The sequence below is a fragment of the Etheostoma cragini genome, chromosome 4, assembly GCF_013103735.1.
Source record: "Etheostoma cragini isolate CJK2018 chromosome 4, CSU_Ecrag_1.0, whole genome shotgun sequence".
Taxonomy (NCBI): domain Eukaryota; kingdom Metazoa; phylum Chordata; class Actinopteri; order Perciformes; family Percidae; genus Etheostoma; species Etheostoma cragini.
The window spans coordinates 15537274-15555494 of NC_048410.1; the positions used below are offsets into that span (position 1 = coordinate 15537274).

Sequence of the window (18221 nt, forward strand, 5' to 3'; positions counted from 1 at the left end):
TTTGGAAAATGGCTGCAATGAAACAAAGAGTGAAAAATTTAAAGGGGTCTGAATACTTTCCGTACCCACTGTAAGTAATGAGAAAAGATGGAGGGAAAACCCTAATCCCAATCTAAAATCTGAAATGGTTTCCACCAGAACAGCAGTCATTGGTAAAGGACAACATCCTAAAGGTTTGATCTAACCACTGATATGTCCTGTGTCAAAATCTAGTTTACAGACATTTATTAAAATGGAAAGCAATAGAATTAGGATTTCAGAATCCAGTCAGCAGCAGGACCAGGCGGTCAGACCAGCTCCACAAACTCACACTTTTAAAAAATCTCATCAGCAGGGGGAGACATAATCACAAACAGATCAACTCCAGCATGTAGTTCAGTCTCAATCTTTTTACACTGTGTCAGTATTATGAGCATTGGGTTTTCAAGGTGATACAGCTAATAGGGAGTTGTTAGAAAACTGTGGTTAGATTTTTTATGATGTATCCCTTTAGTCTACAGGCAATAATAATAATGTGTTCAGCTGATGTCTGTGGTACTGTCTCTCTTAATTTAACTTGGCCAACAGTAACAGTTTGTCAGTTTAATTAGGTCAATAGGGCCCCTGGTTAGGGTTCAGGGAGTAGTTGTGATCTACGGTCACAGATGTCCTATTGTATCATATTATTTTCTTTCTGTGCTGTGACCACATTATTGCTAAGGGAATAGCAAGTCCCACTTTTATATTATTAAGTGTTACAACATTGTCCTATAATGTCAATAATAATATAATACATACATACTATTTATACTATACCATGATTCAACAAAGTCCCAGGCCTTACTTCAAGATTTTATTAAATCAAAGATTAACACTGCATGTTGAACATTTGCTTGAGGCCATAAACTGTGTGGAATTAAGATGAACACCTGAATATTTGTTTTCATCTTGAATAATACATGTACAAATAGGCAAGTTGATGAAACGCTTATGTGACTGCAGCGTAATGCAAGACATACCAGCACATGCTGCAACAAACCTACATTTCTCAACCAGAAGCCTACAGACAGAGAGTTAGCTGTTCATGGCAACCCCAGCCTTCAACAGCACACACACGGGGCTGCTCAGGACCCACATCTTACACCAACTAATCTGCATCCCATGCCCTTCAATTAAATAATGTTCCCCATTTCAGTGACAATATCAGAGAAATCCTGTGGCGGCCATCTTAGGTGTACCACTGCAGAGCGTTAGGATGAGATTAAGGACGAGTCGCTCATCCTTCACTCTGTGTTCTTGTTCTGTGTTCAGGACCGCGGCCAGCTCCCCGCGCCTGCGTCCCCGCCTGGCGGAGAGAGGCCATCGCCCGCTTTCACCGAGAGAAAAAAAAAGCCGCTTTCCTTCCCCTCATCTGTACACTACACTCCCCCTCCCTCCGCAAGGATCCTTTCTCACCTCCCCCTCTCACATCCGCAGCAGTGACTGGCCAATAAAATACAGAAAATACGTAAGCACCGACGAGAGCTCGGCGCAGGCGGAGAAAGCTCAGTGTGAAGCAGACTCAACCTCTTCCACGACCACTCGCACTGCTGACATCCCTCAGCGAGCAAGTACAATCAGGGCCTATCCCTGTCTTGTTTTCGGGCATATTTTTCATGAAATCTAGACACTGATAAGACACGACACAGACATCATCTAGGGGTTAGAAAATAACCTCATTTAGTAGTTTAGGATATCTTTAGGGACGCATCACCTTTAGAGCAAGATGTTAGATCCGTCGTCCAGTGAGGAGGAATCTGATGGGATAGTGGAGGAGGAAAGCAAAGAGGCGATGGCACCTCAGGCCGGATCCCGCATCTCACCGAGCAGGACCACCGAGAGCTCGGGTGGACTAGCGCCCAGCGGCAGCCGCAGCAGCGCCCGTCCGACCAGCCCGAGCCCGTCAGCCGCCAGCGAGGAGAAAGAGGATGTGGAGAAGCTGCAGCGGGAAGAGGAAGACCGTAAAAAGAAGCTGCAGTTATATGTTTTTGTGATGCGATGCGTCGCGTACCCATTCAATGCAAAACAGCCCACAGATATGGCAAGGCGACAGCAGAAGGTAAGGGCCCTCGGTGCAAAGGCATAATTAATAACCACATGCTGACGAAAATGCCTGCCTTCATATCTCTGTTGTCACTGATGACCTACATAAGGTAGAGAACAGAGGGGGTATGGCCACTAGGCCTACCCTATAGCGTACGGTACCAAACAGTCCCAGTAAAACCACTGTTTGTTTTTTGACGCAAAATGTTCAAATCCATGGAGCATGACAGGAGAACATAAAAGCCCTCCGAGCTCCAGATAGTGAAAGGACACATGGTGCTGCAGAGCTGCAGACTCAGTGCAGTTCATGTTCCTCCACACACAAGCTCATAAGTGAGATCAATCTTAGAGCCAATTCATTGAAAGGGCGTTCAAGAGATGGTGGGTGACTATATAAAACGGCATTGTCCTCGTTGGCCCACTGCTCACCAAAGTCCTGCTTTCATTAAGATATGCAGCTCCATGTGTCTTTATGTCCTGCCTTTCTGGCAGATACCCATTTCCAACCCGTTTGCGCCATCACTTATCCCTCAATTTGGCCTCCCAAGGTGACTTTTAGGCACAGACCTCTCGAAAAGGGTTGTTTAATAGCCTGTCTCCTCTGCAGATGAACTTGGTTCCTCTCCATGGGTTACAGTTAATTAATTGCCTTCGAATTTAATTAATTAATTATTGCATCAATTTTGTATACTATTTTCTACAGGAGGTTCAGTTGATGAGATTAATATGAGTCACTGTGAGGGACAAGGCCCACATCCTGGTTTTACATTGCTGATGTGAAGCTCCATGGATGTTGAAGCCAGTTTTGGGTCATGATGTCCTTACTCTAAAAGTCACCATGCATACAGTAGTCTCTAATGTACTGAAAGGGTGGTTGAATTGATTGTTAGTCAGGACAATGTCCCCCAGTTTATTGTCCTTTACTTGTGCATTTGTCTGTCACACCAGAAATAGACCATCTGCTGTTTGTACTCCAAGGCTGTAATATAAAGGTACAAATGCAATATTAGATGTAAGTGATCAACATGTATTGTGTCTAGGGCTGCCTTTACGTGTATATTGTGAAATTATTAATCATCACGTGGCTCAAAGCGGTTGTACTAGCAGTTCTTTGCAGCCCTCCTCACAAGTCAGAAGTTGCATTCAGTGTGGACCTGCAGAAGATTCATTCAGTTCACTTAATCTACGGCTGATCACATATCACTCATGCGAAGAACCTTGTAATCAGTTTTATGGAAATTGTGCTTGTATTTTTTGTTTAACCTGCAGATTATTCCTTTTATTCTAGACACAGTTTAAGCCATATGGTCTGAATTATTTTCTGCTGACTCACACACAAGTGCATGTGGGAGGCATAAGCCACAGTGTTATTGTCCATTTGTTTGTTTGTAGTCCTGCTCAGCGTAGGTTACTGAGTCTAATGCATGCTTAGTAATGCACTTTCGTATCTGGCTAAGGCAGCCACAATTCTTTGAGTGAGTGAATCTCTGGACAAACAATCCAATGCCTGCTAACAGACCAGGAAATCAAAGTATGTCTTTCAACCTTCTGTCTTCCTCTAGACTTTTATTTGGTCCAAATCACTTTTGTTTGAAACAATAACTGTACACCTTGTGCAGAATTGAATAAAAACAAGTCTTGATTGTATTTTTCTAAGCACATTTTATTGGTTTGACCTAAATGACACAAAATTAAGATCATTAATTACACACAGCATATTCTAGTAGTGATATGCATTCACAGCTTCATGGCATTGCGCAGTTGTCATTTTACTCTCATTTAATTATATTTCTCTTCTGTGTGGTTATACATAATATATTTTTACACTTTTATTGAAGAAGATGTTTTTAATAGTGGTCCAATATTTTCTCTGTTGATTCCCCTCAGCCTTGAACATGGGCTCCTCAGGAATCTGCAACATTTAATTAAGGAAATTTCTCAAAGCGTTGGCTACGCAATCTAATATGTAGCCTATTACAATTTTTGGCTATTAAATATTAGTCACAGAAATATGATGAAGTAATTTCTGTAATGAAAAGACTTAAAGGCCTCAGCAAAACATGTGGAGCAGCTCCATTATAATCCGTATTAGAAGCTCTGGCACCCAAACAGCAGTGATGGACTATCACAGAGAAACAGGCAAGGCTGCAGAGTATGCAAGCTCCTCTGCTGATTCTTGAAATGTATTGCGATAACCTTGTAAAAGGGTAACACAATAGGGCAGTAAGTAACAGGCTTCCTATTGTGGGCGAGGGAAATATTTTCTTCCTCTGTCTGAGCTATGTCTTTACAAGCAATAGTATAGAGGCTTCTGCAGTTCAATGTTGGTTAACTGTTATGCATTTTGGACTGTTGACGTGTTTGCATGCAAGGCTAATTGTCCTGTAAACACTTACACTCATGCCCACTCTCCTTAAACATGTTAGCATTAAGGTTAATGATGGATATTGTATTGATGTAATTCATGGATTTATGGCATGATGTGGATTGTCCTGGACGAAAGAATCTTCCTTTATTTAATGGCAATACACTGCCTTAACTATGTGCACAGAAGATTTCAAAATAAAGAAGCAATCACAAGGCAAGGTCATGATGGCAGTAAATTAATGTGACAATGCATTTGTTAAGTTTTGGTTGTTCAGTCTGTTGGTCAGATCATCACTTTGGTCCAAACTGAAATATCTCAAGAGCTATTTGATGGATTGCAGACATTTTTCATTCATAGCCCCCTGATGTACTTTGGTGAACCCCTGACTTCATCTGGTGCAACCACCAGCACATAGTTTTTACCTACCCTGTGAAATAGCTCAACGTCCAGTAGAGGGATTGGCACAATATTTTAGTGAGGTCATTACTTTGGTTCAGCCTGAAATATATAAAGAATTATTATTGCCATTAACCTTCATTCATGGTTTCCAGATGATGGATTTAATGACTTTGATGATCCTTAGATGTTTCCTTAAGTGGCCATGTGCCATGAGGTTTGCATTTGTTGTTTTGAGTGAAATGTCTTAACAATTGTTGCAGGGATTGCCATGAAATTTGGAAGACCTTCATGTTCTCCTCAGGATGAATTGAAATCCCTTTTGTGATCTCTAACTTTTCATCATTGCCATCATCAGGTCAAAAGTTTAGTTTGTCCAGCAGTTTGGTTCATGACTAAACATTTGCTACCCTTATCCAGCTTTACTTTTTGTTTAGTTTTAATTAACAGATGTTTGCATACTAACATGCTAAACTAAAATGGCGAAGTTTTGGTTGGTAATAAGTACAGCTGCACAGTAATTTGTATAGTTTTCACATGCAAAGAATTTACTTTGGTGTTTTGAGGCATACACAACAATATAAATATTGAATACAAAAAGATAACAATAAAATATAAAAATCTCCAATATTTGTGTTTAATGCAGTTTAAATCATAAATATTAAAATACTAATAACTACTACTACTAAAACTAAATCTGATGAATCAAACCCATATGCTTTTGTCAAATTGTGTATTTCAGAATTGGATAACCTCGACGGTTCAGGATTTGTTCAATTAGAAAGTGTGAGGCACATAAAATAATCTCGCCCAATGGACTCATCTGCCGGCAGGCCTCCTTATTAGATTGCCTCTTAGCTCAGCATTTTAATACTATACAGTTTGCCGGTTGATACGCTGAGTGAGAGGAGCTGTGAATTGTGCGGCAGGCTCAATGATATGAATGTGAAGTAGACTGAAATGCAAATCAGTGATACTTGGATGGAGTTTGCTACATTTGAGTTTAGTGCTGAGCCTGGCTAATGGTTTTGGGTGTCCCCTTGTGAATTGATTTTACGTGTACTGGGATTGCTATGATATTTTTCCATTTAAAACCATTATAATTACCTTTTTAAATGCAACAACTGTTGTACTTAAATAAAACTCACTGGCTTTGGAACAGACCACACCCAATTAAGACTTGACATGACAAGAACGAGCTATAATGTCTTGCTAGGTCAAATGGGGGTAAGACTAAAAAATATAAAATATAAAAATAAATGTATATGAAGCCTATATAAAAGTAAATGGTCAACTTATCTTTATTGTGCATCAATGTGGACACAAAAAAAGATATTTGCATAGACAAACAATATTTATACATTGACGTAGTTGTTTAATCTTGCCTGACCAGATAACTGTCCATGCATTTATTCAGTGGCTGAACATCGTGATATAATACAGTATATCACATGAGACTAAGAGGAGGGCAACTAGAGGAAGAAGCTGAGGGAGAGAGACTGTAAAATGTCTGACCACTGTGATTTTACAAATTGTTGTGTATACTATAGACTATGTCTCTAATGTCATTGCACCTTATGTGTATGCGTGAGACATGCTAGGCATGGATAAGTTGAAACTGGGGCAGACAATGCCAAGTAAGTTGGACTGAGGCCGCTTAAAACTACCAAGATTCAAATTTAAGATAAAAGACTAAAAGGGTCCTTTATGTCGGGGGAGAACAGTTAAAACCAGTGGTATTGAAAACAGTGCAACCAGCTAGAGGAATAACAAAGTTTATTTAAAAGCAATAAAACAACTAATAGTTCCTCCTTAAAAGAAATTAAAAACAAGAAGCACAACCAACTAAAATCAAGCTAAAATTGGGCGGCAGAATAGGAGTGGGAGGTTAAAATGTCAGTCCACGGGTCTCCTTCTCTCAACTGTAACCGCTAGCGGTTTCCCACAGTGTATTCTCAGACCTCCTATAAACCGGGGACAGTACTGTAGTCCTGGAATCCTGTTCTGTCCGTTTCTCTGTCTGCTCCGTTCCGTCTGCCCCATCGTGCCGTTGTGCTCTCTGCGTCCTTTGTTGTGCGCCTTCACCCCTTTATCTAAAAACAGTCAATCCATCCCCTGGTCCCCAGGTAAAAATCCTAAAGGTCCCATGACATGGTGCTCAATGTGTGCTTTATTTAGGCTTAGTGGTCCCCTAATAAAATTCAGCCTTTGTGCAGAATTAAAGCTACTAAAGCCAGTCACACAATGAGTTTTCCTTAGTGTGTCCCATTTCTGAGTATGTAGCTTTTGAGAAGGGGTGGAGGGGTGGGGGTGGGGTCTAATTTGAAAGCCATGATGTCTCTTTTTAATGGGTGGCCCAAATTCTCTGAGCAGGCAAAGCAGAGAAAGCGGAGGTAACCGATCTGGAATCTTATGAGGTCATAAGGGGCAAGATTCCAGATTGGCCTATCTGAGCTTTTATTTTCTCAAAGGCAGAGCAGGATACCCAGGGCTCGGTTTCCATCTATCGCCATTTCTAGCCACTGGTGGGCCATAGTCAGGCTGGGGGGAACTCATATTAATGTTAAAAATCCTCATAAAGTTTAATTTTCATGCCATGGGACCTTTAAACATGATTAGAGCCATGTCTAATGGCAGAAGTAAAACCAACATTTAAAAACACACACACACAACATTTTAAAATAAAAGCATGCCATAACATGAGGTAAAAACAGAGCAAATATAAAAAATACAGCAAATCAGTAAAATCATGCTTGAATAAAATCAACTTCCACCCCGTGACATGTCTTCCTTGAACAAAATAAGAAGAAATTTCACAAAATTCTACATGAATAGTAAACATGTTTATATATAGATAACTGAGGGGAAACAGTGGGAGCTAATTATGCTCATGAAACCCAGTCATGTGGATAAAAGGGAGCGGCAGTAAATGAGGAGTTCAAGTATGATATTGAAATCATTTGCATTATTATGTAAGATCTTTAAATGGAGTTCTGCCTGAAAAAAAGAATCCTCTTACAATGAAAAAGCTTGGCAGTCAGTGTCAAAGTCAAGCTTTGAGTTAATAATAAAGCATGTCAATCAGCAATTGAAAGCTGCTGCTGAAGAATGTTAGTCTCTCCCATTAAGTAGCAGCTATTTTAAATTTTAGCATGTTTATTATCACCATTGGAGTATAAAGATGTTCAACAATGGTATGGATATAAAAATGGATTTCTAAGGGTTGACAGCTAAAAAGCAGCAGGCAACCCCTCCCCCCCACCTACAATCTATGCAGCCACGTGTAGCAAATCACAGCTTAACAAATTAAACATCTTCTTTATCTGCATATAACCAGGAGGGAAGGCTAAGACCTTATCTGTTAGAATACTAAATCTTTTCCCAATGGTTTGACTACTTTGAAGGCAGCAATCACAGTCACAGTCAAACTGACTCATATTTGCCTTGTTCATTTTAACAATCCACTTGTGTGACCTGATATTTGTACATAGGGCAAAAAGGTACTGATAAAAATAGCTGCGGGCATGTCAGTGTTACACCAGTGTTTGCACATTGATGTACAAGTTTTGATGTTTCAAGGTAGCATCATTAAGGATAATTTCTCATAAGATATGCAAATATGTATGTTTCCTCCACCTGTTATCTCTCCCTCAGAACACAGTTTACATATTAATTATAGTAGAACCATACAGAGCCTGTAATTTTGTCTGCTGTCCAAAAATTCATTTTGTAGACTAATGTTAAGCATTTACAGTTTGCATTTGCTCAACCTTAATCCTATATAATATCCAATATAAAATCCCTGCTCCCAATACTGCACATTAGGCTACTCAGGACAAAATGAAGCTGGTTTGTTGAAAATGCAACTGTAAAAAACAGCCTTCATTTCTTTAACAAAGTTAATGTATGACCCGCTCTTACAGCAACAAGGACTAACATTACATGTATCATGATTATAATATGATTCCGACTAACCTTATCAAAATTAAAAGGTCTGCATTATTTTCTGTTTCAGTTAATCTAACGATCAGTTTCTGGTCAATAAAATGTGAACAAAAAGAAGAAAAATCACCTCTCAGAGTCCAAAGTGTTTTCTTCAAATGGCATGTGTTGTTAGACCAACTGTCCAAATCCAAAAATATTGAAAAAGACCAGCTAGAATTCAAACTTGAACACGCAGAACCAGTTTTTTCTTTGTATTGCAGCTTGACAATGACACAATCAATCAATTATAGTAACTAAATATGCCTGTGCAGTCTTGACATATTTATTATAATGCCATTTACATTACTCATTCAAATCAAACCAAGCAGTTAAACCAAAGCAGCTCAAAATGAAATCAGCTGGTGTCATACTAAACCTGTTTTCTCAAACTTTATAATAATCACATTCTTTTTTCTACACTGTAATTTTTCTTCGTCTTACACATTTTTATCCTTATAATTACAAGAGGTTTCTTGTAATTATTTAATTCTATGTCATTATGAGTTATGGGAGTTATAATCACTGTACATGAAAAACTTCTGGGTCTTTTCTTTGATGAACACAATGTGCGGCTGTACATCATCACACTTTTCAAAATCTTTTTTTTTTTAAATCTTACAAGTGAATGAAGGCATGCAGCTGTTGCTGGTCAAATGTGTTTGTGCCAGTGTATGTTGAACCATATGAAACATTGTGTCAACGGAAAATTACCAGGGTATGACTGGAATAAGACAAAGAGGAGAGACTGGGAGAGAGAGATCAGTAGTGGTCGTTTTCCACATTAAAGAAAGAAGACGGAGGTACTAGCTATAGCAGGATCTTTACTGCAGTCCTCTGTTGAAGCTCCCATTCTCTCCCTCACTGATGACTCTCACTGAGACATAATGAACACAATCAGCAGCCTGGAGCAGCCGTGTCAGGTAGACACTCACTCTCTCAGTTGCTTTTCTGTGTTATTATGGGTGTCACCTGGGTGTTCCTGTGCCACCTCTCTAAAACAGAGTCAGTGCACCTCCTCACCCAATTTTCATTTTTTTTTTCTCAAAAGTATTGCTGTGATCACTATCACGCATGTAAAATGACAGAAGAAGCATTATCATCCATATACCAATTTAGTACACAACATAAATAATCATAATAGATCCATGTGGATAGCAAAGACAAAAATGCTAAAACAAAGGCAAATTAACTTTTTTACATACTTATACTTACATATTTTTAGTGTGCTGTTGAGCCTTCACATAAAATAGAACAATTAAAAAGCCATTACATTAAGAGCGGTTCCAAATCACAGGGCTGATACACATAGTATTTTCCCTGTTGTCAATATAGTTAGATAGGGGGTTTGTGCTGCATTCATGTGGTGTCTGGATATTAAGAAAAATTAATTCCCAGCTGGAAATATTCACACTGCATTAACGTTGTAAGATAAGGCATGCATTGGCATTATTTCTTAAATAAGCTTGCTATGTTTTGAACTCACATGCCATTACATATTAAGGTTTAATTATACAGGTCTTGGTGACTACTATTGTATGAGATAAAATTGTATGAAGCCTTTTGTGGCTCCAGGAGTTGCGTGACATCTGATGAATGGCCTCAAGTGATGCCACTTGAGTCAGTGTTGGTGGGTACATGTGTCTGAAAATGAAGGTAATTTGTGTGTGTGGAAATAGAAAGAAGTTCTCACCAGTCCTCTGTATCCCACTCCTCTTCTATGCTTTAGGCGAACACATATACTAGAAAAAACAATGGAGGTAGCATAGGGAAGTTATCCATTGGTCTACCCTTTTGAAGCCTTGAATTTGGCAATTTTGCCGTCATCATCTTGGTTTGTGGATGTGATGATTTTGGGTGAGAGGGTGGAGATGGGGAGGATGATGAGGCTGAGACGCTGTCATTTATAGTTGCAGTGGTGCTCTTCTAAGCCAAACGCAAAAGTAGGAAAGTTGCTGAATGGCTAAAGCGATTCATCGCCCTCAGTTTTGGCAGCTGGTAAATGCGGACCTCTGGGTGCTGGCACCATTCACCTGCATGTATGGCACTAAACAGAAAATCTGCACTCTGTCCAAACTTTGCTCGCCGGTGACCAGCACACTGTTACTCAGTACTGTTACTTAGTACTGTTAGAAGTATGTCATTTCTCTCAGAAATGTACTGACATAGAAGTATAAAGTACCAAATTAATGTAAATTGTCGCATTGATTTGATCCTCTCTATATGGAAGTTCACATGTCCATACCATCTATGTTACATTGTGTTATGGTCTTATTTTCTGCTCCGTAACTGAATGAGACAAAAAGGGGCTTCTATAGCCTTTATATCAGCAGTACCAGAGCTCCTGACTATCCCAAAAGTGTAGAAACTAGTTTTTCAGAGCCAGAGCTCCCTGTTTTCTCCCTGTTTGCCTTGTGTCAAGCTCCGTCTGCAGAGTATACACCTGGCTGTTGACTAACCTAGTGGAATGGTATTTACTCACACAATGCTGTGTGTACGCCTTCAGAACAAATCTATGTAAGCATGTCTGGTTGGAGCTAATAGTTTGTGCATCTGTCTTTGTATAATTAGAGTTTTGTGATCACTCAGTATACGATGCTGGTGTTCTGTTTGTTGAGACCAGTTGCTGGTAGATTTTGTGCAGCTGCCATGCAGTGCTTGCACCCAAACTCTTGTTTGCAGTTTACTCAGATGTGGGCCGGTGGTGTCATCTGTAACATGACTGAAATATGCTTTGTCTGGTGAGAGGATTCAATAATAGATGTTTGCTGAAAACAAACAGCAGCATTGGTAGGCAGCTCTTTAATGAACAAACAGAGTTATACTCAATGAGAACATTTACTTTGCATGATAATCTTTCATTATCACTTTGCTCATTTGATCAGATCAAAGTGAAGTCAAGACACCTTAGATTGACATACTGTACACCTTCACAGTATATCATGACAATGTTACTGTTTGGTCTCTACATTATATAACTTTTTTTTTAAATTTCGTTGTTGTCCCAGTCCTCTCTTTGGTCCGTTTCTTTTCATGAGTGAAACTTGTATAATTTTGGTCCATTTTCTATGAATACCTTTATTTACGAAACTGCACATCTGCTGTATTTTTCATCCATTTGATTTTGGTAACCACTTTATTCATGTGACTTTTAGAAGAAGAAAAGTGTAGGTCAGCTTTATGGCACTAAACTACACTAGCAAAAGTATATATACTGCATTCATTCATCTAATTACTCCATTTCAACACATCACAGCAAGGACAGCTAAAATGTTGTACACCTTGGAAGCCAGGTTTTTAAAAACCTCAAAGACATAATACGATATATGAATATAATCTTAATCAATATATATATAATTATTCTATATTATTGCAGGTGTTATGTAACCTGGTGTAACTCTGCTTTAGTCTCTCTTTCTTTGTAAATGTACATGTTGTACATGGAGGTAAAAGCATAAATGCACTATACACACAGAGAGAAGATCTTCTCTTCTTTTGTGATATTTTATAGGTTGACATCAGTATATTTTAGATCCAACAACCGAAATGTTGTAAATATAGTCCCTCATCTAAGCTTTCAATTTGGACTGATGAGCTAAATTGTTTTTTAATCCTGTCTCTTTCCCTGAATAGTCTTTATCATTTACATACGCCTTTTTAAAGGATTCCCTTATTACATTAAAGGTGGTGATTGACAGCTGTGAATGTTTGAACATCCTTTATAATAAGTAATTATTTCCCATTTTCTGATGCCTTAATTATCATTTAGACAGTTGCTAGTTTGTCTTATAAAAGTTACCCAGTATCTTGTATATAACGGACAAACTGTAATACCAAAAAGAAAATTTAAAAAGACCCGTACAACCTACATTCCACTCCACACATAATGACAAAGCAGCAAGTGGAAATATCCTTATTTGGTTCACTGAAGAAAGCTAATAGATATGTGCCAGTTAAGGGGTTTAAAATTCTAAACCAGATTTACTGTAGGGGCTCAGTAGGCTTTAAAATGCTTATTTTGAAAATATGTTTGTGTTTTACCATCCATAAATCTCCACTATGCACTCTCTATTTTACAATGATATACTGTATTTTGATTCGTTTTATAAACTTAAGGGACATCAACTGCAAACGTTATGTCTTAAATGTTTGACATTGACTAAATATTGCATCAGCCAAAACTATGCTACATATTGAGCTGTAACTCCAAGTGTAGTCATAGTCATAGTCTTCTGAACAGTAATTAAGTTACTGTACATCAAGCCAATGCAATGTGCATATCCCCTCTATTGATGATATGTGAAAGGTGATTAATGTCAATGCCCACTTCACTGCAAGCCAATGTATCACGATGCAACAGTGCAATATTGATAAGAGCCGCAGAGAGAGTCAATAAGAGCAAAGCAGGAAAAGTATGAATTGGGAGTCTGGCCTTCTCTCTCATTCATCAACTTGCTTGCTAATCAGCACAGTTCTTTAATCAGCAATGAAATAAAGAGTATGCAGAACAGGAAGCCATAAATTATTTCTGCAGTTGAGCTAGTCTTTGGTGGAAAAGTGGACACATTTCGCTTGGTTTACTGCTGTGTACTGTTAACACACACAGAGTTAGCAGCTTGCTGTCTTGTCACATAAAGTTAGATCGGCCAAGAGAAACTGTCAGCAGAAGCAAAAGTATTATTAGCTTTGACCTTTTACGGTCAGTTCTTCAGGTAAAACACAAATGTGTTCTGCCAGTATTTGGATGACTGCCAATAACCTATCCCCTAGAGTTTATTATAATATCTTTGTGATTCTTCTACAGATATCTGTGAAAAGGGAATATAAAGTTAATACGTGAAGTTGATAGAGGCCACTCAGACAAAGATATTTAGTTTAATACATCAAATCCTCGAATTTGAGGCTGGAAGCGTTTGCTTGAAAAGTTTCTGAAACGATTGAGCATGAAAATAGTTGTTGTTTCATCTCTAATTATAGCTCCTCATAAAATGCATGCAAGTCATTTATTTATTTCTCCACAGCATAGTCTCTAACAGTATTGGTGTTGCTGTTAAGAGAGTTTGTATTTAAGAAAGCTACAGTGACCTCAGATCTAGTGGAAGAAGGGATAGCTTTGCCAGAAGAACATTTAGGCAGCTTGGATTAAATCTGTTTTTGTACCTTTTCTCAAAAGCCCAGCAGCCCTTCACCAGAAACCCTCTCAGCCCACACCTGAGTATGTTACACAATATTCACACAATGTTCTTGCCTTTGCTTTCCCTGCTGGTAAATTAATTGTAGCTTATCACCCGGTAGCATGTATGCACTTATTTTCCATGTTTAACTTTCAATTAAAGTTTTTTAGAGGAGTTTTTTTATTTTTTATTTTCTGCATACATTTTACTTAAAGCAATACAACGTGAAAACTGTGTACTGTATTAATCCTGACCCTCTCACTTTCAGAAACCAAGGACAAGAATAGTGACTTTAGCCTCTGTCTTCTTAGGCCGGACTGATTTGCATACTGTTGTTAATATTAACATTTCTTGTCTCTGGACGTTTCTTGAAAACTGTGGTCTATTAAAATATAGCATTGATTGTTCACTCTTTCTCTTTAATCTCACATCTACAGTAACTACTGCAAAGATGAACAAACCCAAAACTAAAGTATTAATCTCTGATGTTGATGTGCTGTTAAATGAATCTTTTATGTTTGAACATTAAGTGGTTTATCATCCAGAGATTCACTCTTATGCAACTATTGTGAATTAAATAAAGTAGGTATTTTGTTGCAGTAATCATTTAATTGTCAACCTCTAGTGTGTGTCTATACTTTGTGTTTGTATGCATCTTTGTAAATTCCTTATTAGACCAAACTCAAGCCCTTTGGCTTCGACTTTGTACTATACATGATCCTCACTCCTACACCAAAGTCTGTCACTTACTATGTGCGGTTGAATGCATGCAGAGAGACACTTTACCAGCAGTTTCTTGTACTTGTTTGACATACACAACCACTTTTCAATTTCATTGTGCAAGTTAGAAATCATTTTTTCCTTGTACACTCAAAACATTACGTTAGGGACTTCTATTTTTTGACATCTGAATCTAACAAGGCTGGTAACCTCTCATGTTTGTGATATTCATGGACAGGATATCAAAGTGCAGCTGAGGCCTGGCGTTTTCCCAGTTGGGTGGTATTAGGGTGGCATCTCTACCATTTGCACATTATATTGTCCTTTTGGCTTCATTGGACCATGACCTACAATGTCCACTGGAGCAGTTTGCAGCTGAGTGTGATGCAGTCATGTTGGTGGATTGCTTAGTTCAGGTTAAGGAGGGGCAGTAGCCAAGTGACAGAATTCAGGTACCTTGGGGTTTTGTTCATACGTGATGGTAAAAAGGATTGTAAGATTGACCACCATTTACTGGCAGCAGTAATGCAGGCATCATATCAGACTACTAAGTAGTAAAGACTATAAAGCAAAGCTCTCAATTTAACAGTCAATCTTAGTTTCCACTCTCACCCACAGTCATGATATGTGTAGTGATTGAAGAATGACATTGTGGATACCATCAGCTCAGATGAGGATCCTGGCTCAAGTCCATGTGAAGTTAAGAGATGTGGGATCACTTTGTTATTGAGCTTTTGCTCCTTTGCATTGACAGGAGCCAGTTGATGTGGTTTGGAAACTTACATGTAGCAGGAATGCCTCCTGGGCTGTTACCTTCAGAAGTGCTCAGAACATGATTGTCAAGTGGATGCAAAGGTAGATTTAGGGAACACTACAGGGATTACATGTCCCAACTGGCCCTTGAGTGCTTAGTGTTCCCACATGATGGGCTTTAGGAATCTCCTGTGGAAAGAATGTTTGGGCTGCTCTGCTCACCTAGAATAAGTTATTCAAAGTGGTTGGATATTATTGTTGTTTAATGTCTGCTTCTTTTGACACATTTCCTAACCTGATTTTAATACATAGGTGTCCTCTGTTTGACCTTGCTTCCACAGATAACCAAGCAGCAACTTCAGCAGACTAAGGACCGTTTCCAGGCCTTCCTCAATGGAGACACACAGATTGTGGCTGATGAAGCATTCATCAATGCTGTGCAGAGCTACAATGAGGTAGCAACACAGCATAACCATATAGCAGCACTATCACAGTCAGAACAATTTAGGTATCCAAGTGCAGGGACTTAATGCTTTCAAATAAATCACTAAATGGGATATACAATATATCATTCATATGTGTGTACATATTTAGACGTTTCAGAAATCTTTAAAGGCAGTTGAATATTTATCATCTATTATCTGTAAAAAAAATTTAGACATGTGATGTACAGTATTTGTTTTTGTATGTGCACTCTGGATCACTTTTTCAAAGAATTTCAAATAAGAAATAACCAGCTTTCAATCTGAAATGTAAAAAAAGCACATCACAGCCCTCTTGCTATTCCATGTCAAAATGCAGACGGTTGAGTTGCAAAATGGTGGCTAAAGCTTTTCACTGCACAGATTATGAGTCAGAGAGCATGTGGCTGACACAGCCATCTTTCCAAACCTCACTATTCAATCCGCAGATGAAAAAGTCATTATTATCATGCATACAGTACAAAAGGCGTTGCAGATAGTGGGATACGTTAGCCTAAAGGCCAAATCCACGATGGAAAAACAAGCTCAGTCATTATTAAAAACAGAAATATAAAATTGGAACCATCAGGAAACACATATAGGCTGCCATGGAAGTTTATTACCAGACATTTAGATTTTGATTTTATAAATTTACTGTTAATGGTAAAAATACATTTAATAATACATTTTAAACTGAACCTGAAAATGAGTCTATGCTTCTTTAGAATGCAATTTGTCATGTTTTTTTAACCCGTTTGTGGCTGTCTAGACATGTCTTGTTGTAACAATATGTAATACTGTAACAATTATAAGTTATAAACTAACAGGAAACACTTGCTGTTTATGACCTGTTTTACTATGGTAAGAGACTGATGATTGTGGAATGATTGAAACCCTTTTTTTTTTACTTTTGCACTATGCAAACATAAGCTGAAAGTACAATTTTTTTTCTCTTGCGTAGAAATGTTCACAGTGTGTAGATCTTTTTCTTCACTTTGTCTACAAAAAGAAGCACATTTATGTAAAAAATGCCCGCATCCCACTGTCACTTTCAAATAAAGTGAAAAAAACCCCAAAACAATAATCTTTAAAAAAACAAACACTGTAACATTTCATAATTTCAACCTTCAGTCCACAAAAACCTTTGTAATCCACTGATACATATATCAAATGACAAGGCTAACGGGTCAGTAATGGCTGCTTTTAGCCTTACTTGATGCTAAGAACAAAATGTGACTGTCAGAGTGAAAATGCAGTCAGCTCTGATGGTTACTTCGCTTGATGCTGTGACAATATAGCCCCGCCTGTCTGTGTCCCTGTTAGGCTGTGATTAGCAGGAGACAGCATGCAGCTTTGGCCGCGATGAGTCACAGCTTTACATACATGCCTCTGATTTTTCAATTCAAATTAACAAGAACAGTTTTATTTTGCTCATGAAGACAGACATTTGGTGTTTGAGACAGAATGTGACAAAAAAGTTCTTCACAACGCTTACGCCATGTACTCTACATGGCATTAGAGATGTGCAAATGTGTAAATACAAGTCCGTTTAGAAGTCTTAAGGTATCAAATTAGTACTAATCATTGGAAATAAAAGTGCTTCTAATTATGGATCTCTATCTCTTACATAACTGCATTTAGTGACATTGGTCTCTCACAATGTAGGTGTTCCTAAAGAGTGACCGTGTGGCTAAGATGGTCCAGAGCGGCGGCTTCTCGGCCAATGATTTCAGGGAAGTGTTCAAGAGGCACATCGAGAAGCGCGTACGAAGCCTTCCAGAAATTGACGGTCTGAGCAAGGAGACAGTACTCAGCTCTTGGATGGCCAAGTTTGACACCATCTACCGCGGTGACGAGGATCCACGCAAAGCACAGCAACGCATGACTGCCAGCGCGGCCTCTGAGCTGATCCTCAGCAAAGACCAGCTGTACGAGATGTTCCAGAATATCCTCGGCATCAAAAAGTTTGAGCATCAGCTGCTTTATCAAGCCTGTCAGGTAAGATCTTAAGCCCACAGGTTATTTGTCTTAGAAGATTTTCACACTATATTGTGAATATCAAATGCTTTCCTATGATCATTTTGATAACATTGATTTTTTTTACTCTAAACTTCTGACAACCACAAAATCCTCTTTGTGACCACAATAGTGATGGTAATGAACAGCAGGCAGTTAAGTGGATGGGTTAAGAGCTGAAAAAGCAATTAATCAAAGTATCAAAAATAGTTTGATCAAAATGTGAAAAAAGTATTTGTTGGTTTGAACTTCTTTTCTCATTTGAGTATTGGAAAACAAGACGTATCAGGG

At 38.6% G+C, this 18221-nt stretch overlaps 1 protein-coding gene across 17 annotated transcripts in view; it reads left to right on the forward strand.

Annotated features, from left to right (window-relative positions):
- Window positions 1–1500: 1500 nt before the first annotated feature.
- The window catches only part of cadpsb (Ca2+-dependent activator protein for secretion b), a 58691-nt gene continuing 41970 nt past the window's right edge, over window positions 1501–18221 (forward strand). For 10 of the 17 annotated variants that reach the window (XM_034870225.1, XM_034870226.1, XM_034870229.1 and 7 more), the window contains exons 1-3: window positions 1501–2077; window positions 15795–15908; window positions 17580–17912. In XM_034870225.1, coding sequence (XP_034726116.1) covers window positions 1745–2077; window positions 15795–15908; window positions 17580–17912 — 780 coding nt within the window. In that variant the 5' untranslated portion in view covers window positions 1501–1744. The remainder of the gene's footprint in view (window positions 2078–15794; window positions 15909–17579; window positions 17913–18221) is intronic. The other 7 variants (XM_034870236.1, XM_034870238.1, XM_034870242.1 and 4 more) reach the window with 2 other exon arrangements.